Below are 4099 nucleotides of genomic sequence, written 5' to 3'. Positions count from 1 at the left end.
AAAATTAAAAGACCCAAACTCGTGTGCAATAAATTTGCAACACATGAAAATATTAATGTCAAAGACAAATAAAATGCGCAGAGATTGGATTGTAAATAAGGAAACTGGTGCTCGGTGCTCTACTATTTTGAAGCAGTTCCCTTACTTGAAGAACTCGAACATAAAATCATCGCTCATCCGTGTGTCAGGTTGTTTCTCGTAATCAGTCAACTTCGCACTTTCGTCAATATCGTTTTCGTCTAAAACGTGCATTATTCGTTTCTATTCTTCTTCGCGTAATTTTTACTATATATCTTTAAGAGACGTGTTATAGTATTACATTATTATAATCTCGTGATTGGAGGAGGGCGATCGGACTTGGACGTGGTGGACGGCCCAAGGAGAGAGGAGCAGTGAACGTGGTGCGAGTGAGAGAGAGAGGAGAGAGAGAGGACGGAGGAGGTGGAACGGATGGAGAAAGCGGAGAGGAAGATGAGGAAGTGAAGGAGAAGGGAAAATCGAAGCGGGAGGAGAGAAACGGAGGATGAGAAAGACGGAGCAATATGGAGGTTAGAAAGTGACTGAAGGAGCGAGAGGGGGGAGACGAGCGGGGGCAACAGTGCAGACGCGAGAGCAACGCGGCGCTCGCGCAGGCGCGCCGAGGATGATGAGCACGGAGGAGGAGAATAATAGATGCGGCAGCGCGGGACGGTAATGAGCGAGAGGTGTGTGGAGAAAGCGAAGAGGATAGAGGGCGCAGCAAATGGAAGAAAGTGTGACGGCGGCGCTGGAAGGCAGCTGGGATGGCAAGACTGAGAGGAGAGGTAGGGAAGCAACAAAGTTGGACGCACTGGCAGAGGTGAAGTGTAAAGGAGGAAGGTATACGGAAGGTGAAAGGAAAAGGTGTAAGGGAGATGCGAAGGAGAAAAACCGTGGAGGAGCGGAAGGAAGACTGGATAGGAAAGAGACGATGGCAGGGATGGGGCAAAGGTCGGAGGAGACAGAGTGGGTGGAGGAGAGGGTGACGAGCGCGCGTGAGCTGGACTTTGGAGGCAAGGAGAAAGGATGCGCTAGGGGAGTAGATTAAGGGTGAAGATGGACGAGGATAAAGCGGTGGAGGCGAGGGTATGGATACGGACGAGGACGAGGACCATAGGAAGAAAGGAGAGTAAGAGGGAGACGGGCGGAGCGGGAACGGAACAGGGGGGAGGAAAGGCGGCGAGCGGGAGAAGGGAGAGAAAAGGAGGGAGGGGAGGAGAGCAGTGACAGAAGGGAGGGAAGCGGAGAAATGACAGAAGCAAGGAAGGCGGAGGGAGATGGCTGGAGTAAAGAGGAGGGGAGGGAAAAGGAAGTGGGTTTTTGTTTCAGAGCGAAGACAGAATAGGAAGGAGGGAAGGCGGCGAGCGGGAGGAGAGAGAGAGAAGGAAGGAAAGAGAAAGAGCAGTGGCAGAAAGGAGGGAAGCGGAGAAATGGCTAAAGCAAAAAAGGCGGAAGGAGATGGATAAATGAAAGACGAAGGGAGGGGAAATAAATGAAATGTAAGGTCGCATATGGCCAGGCGCGTAAGGGAGTGATTTGTAAGAGGTTTGGGTACGTTCCTCATAAAAAACGCCTTGTAAACCCTACGGGGATACACAATAAATCTACATACATACTTGAAGAACTCTGAATTAGTACGTGAAAACGGAGCGTACATGTGACCCTTTCAACATATTTCAATTTGTTAACTAAAGACAGTAATAACAGGATGTCTTCTTCTAGCCTAAAATTGGTTTTTATTACGTTTCAGCTGCAGCATGATTTTGATCTACTTGGAATTTGGAAAAACAATGCTGTCCAGAATTTTGACATTCTGTTAGAGAAACTCAGCAAACTTTTTAAGGAGAATGCAACTACCGAGTCAAAGAAACTTTTCTTGTTAATGAAAGCTGAGAAAGCATTGATTTCTAACAAGGCTTTGAGCTCATGCAAAGCTATTACCACATGTAAGGTATGTAAAATTTCTGTTTGTGTTATGCACTGAATAAAATCCAAATTTGATCTCTAATCCTAGGTTTGTGGTGATATTTCTGTTTCAGATTTACGAGTCATCTGACATCCTCAAAACTGAAGAGAATGAATCTCCCCGCCTGGTCATCTTCTTAGAACACCAGCGTATCTCAGGCATTTATTGTTGCGGACAAAGAAGTGGAATTGGCTGTGGACAACCCAACTGTTGCCTCATGTATTCGTTCTCTTATAGGCATGTACTATGTGTGTGACATAATGTATCCCAAGTCATACTCCAATTTTTTTCATTTAATTGATTTTGAAGTTATAGGTATTCCTAAACCTAAAAAACTCTTCCAACTAAATTTTGCACATTTGTCAAGAAGTTTAACTCAGCTTAAAACAAATTCTATTTTTTTTAAATGCCTACATTAAAAAAAATATTTAGATTTAAAAAAATAATGTATATTTTTTGTATACATTATTTTTTTAATCTAAATATTTTTTTTTTAATGTAGGTATTTAAAAAAAAGCAGAATTTGTTTTAAGTTGAGTTAAGCTTTGGAATTAATATTTTATATACATTATTTTTTTTAATCTAAATTTTTTCTTAATGTAGGTATTTAATAAAAAAGCAGAATTTGTTTTAAATTGAGTTAAGCTTTGGAGTTAATATTTGGTATACATTTTTTTTTTAATCTAAATATTTTTTTCTTAATGTAGGTATTTAAAAAAAGCAAAATTTGTTTTAAGTTGAGTTGAGCTTCTTACATTTTTATGTACCATTTACATTTTTGCGCGTTATCCGACATTATAACATTTCTGATTAGTTTATTGATCAAATTTATGATTACCTAACTTCAATGACAGTTACCATTTTCACGAGCACATTATTAGTTTTATTGACGTAATAAAAATTTGCCCAAGTTGATATTCTCGCGCAATATACTTACTTTCATTGTATACTTTAATAAACTTCTATTGCTTTAAAATATTACATCTCATTGTATGTCATTACTTTAAATTTAAAATGTTACTTTTATACACGCATACATACATGTAATTTGGTGAAGGCATTTTTTACACGTTTCTTGCCGTTTATAATCCATAGACGTATATAATAGACTGAGCATTCCTATTGGAGATCTTCCGGCAAGATTTGAAGGACAGAAGATATGCTTGCAGTGGCGATTTCTTTTTCTAATCGTATCCTAACCTATAAATGTTAGAAAAGGAAAGCGCCGCTGCAAGCATATATTCTGTCCTTCAGATCTTGTCGGAAGATCTCCAATGGGAATGCTCAGTCTATTATATACGTCTATGAATTATAAACGGCAAGAAACGTGTAAAAAATGCCTTTACCAAATTACATATATGCGTGTATAAAAGTAGCTGCGACCCTTTTTCACACATTTATAGGCGCATTAAAAATCACACACATAATTAAGAATTACACATCTCCAGCTGTGTGACGAGTCACACACGCTAATATAATCAAACAACCTCTGTGAAGTTAGCACCCCATCTTTCAAAAAATCATTTTTTTCTTCATGTTCTGAATGCACCCTAAAAAGTTCTAGAGTTCCTTGTTAATATTAGAAATAGTTCCGGCGAATAAAAGCTAAAAAAACCGTTGATTAATCTTGGGGGTGCTAACTTCACAAAATGAAATCCCTAAATCAGCGATAACAATAAAAGTATTAAAAATATTTAATTTTGCCATTAGGATTTCTTTTAGAACTCTTGAGGTGCTACCCAGAACTCTCAACAGAACTCCCAGAACTTAAAAAAATATTTTTTTATTTTACTCAAAAACGGAATATATCGAAAACTTTTTATATATCGGTCGTAGCGCCTCGAACATTAATAGTTTTTGGTAGAACTCGTGAGGTGCTACCCACAACTCTCATAAAATTGCCCGGTTTACGAAAAAAAAATGTTATCCTTCGGAACTTAGAAATTTTTCGACCTGACATACGAAAAATCGCGAGAACTTTTTATATATCGGTCGTAGCGCTTCAAGCATTAATAGTTTTTGGTAGAACTCGTGAGGTGCTACCCAGAACTCTAATAAAATTGCCCGGTTTACGAAAAAGAAATTTTATCTTTCGGAACTTAGAAATTTTTTGAC

At 39.1% G+C, this 4099-nt stretch overlaps 1 protein-coding gene across 2 annotated transcripts; it reads left to right on the top strand.

Annotated features, from left to right (window-relative positions):
- Positions 1-1234: 1234 nt before the first annotated feature.
- LOC143901078 (uncharacterized) lies at positions 1235-2380 on the top strand. 2 transcript variants are annotated; one of them, XR_013257968.1, is made up of 3 exons: positions 1235-1652; positions 1769-1969; positions 2058-2380. XR_013257968.1 is itself a non-coding variant. In XM_077413035.1 (2 exons), exons 1-2 carry the CDS (start codon positions 1727-1729, stop codon positions 2238-2240), a joined length of 426 nt encoding a protein of 141 aa, XP_077269161.1. In that variant the 5' UTR covers positions 1235-1726; the 3' UTR covers positions 2241-2380. The 2 variants fall into 2 exon arrangements, 1 of the variants encoding a protein (XP_077269161.1); XM_077413035.1 differs by having other exon boundaries at positions 1235-1969.
- Positions 2381-4099: the final 1719 nt, after the last annotated feature.

Source organism: Temnothorax americanus, unplaced genomic scaffold, assembly GCF_048541705.1.
Source record: "Temnothorax americanus isolate GAGA-0224 unplaced genomic scaffold, ASM4854170v1 Scaffold312, whole genome shotgun sequence".
Lineage (NCBI taxonomy): Eukaryota > Metazoa > Arthropoda > Insecta > Hymenoptera > Formicidae > Temnothorax > Temnothorax americanus.
Note: the sequence above shows the minus strand (reverse complement) of the source record. Positions and strands in the feature narration are given on the sequence as shown.

What these genes read in the sequence shown, in the direction of transcription:
- LOC143901078 (XM_077413035.1), top strand. Translation starts at nt 1,727, where the DNA reads ATGTCTTCTTCTAGCCTAAAATTGGTTTTTATTACGTTTCAGCTGCAG. An exon ending in AAGCTATTACCACATGTAAG is followed by an intron (nt 1,970 to 2,057) that starts GTATGTAAAATT and finishes TTTCTGTTTCAG; the next exon opens with ATTTACGAGTCATCTGACAT.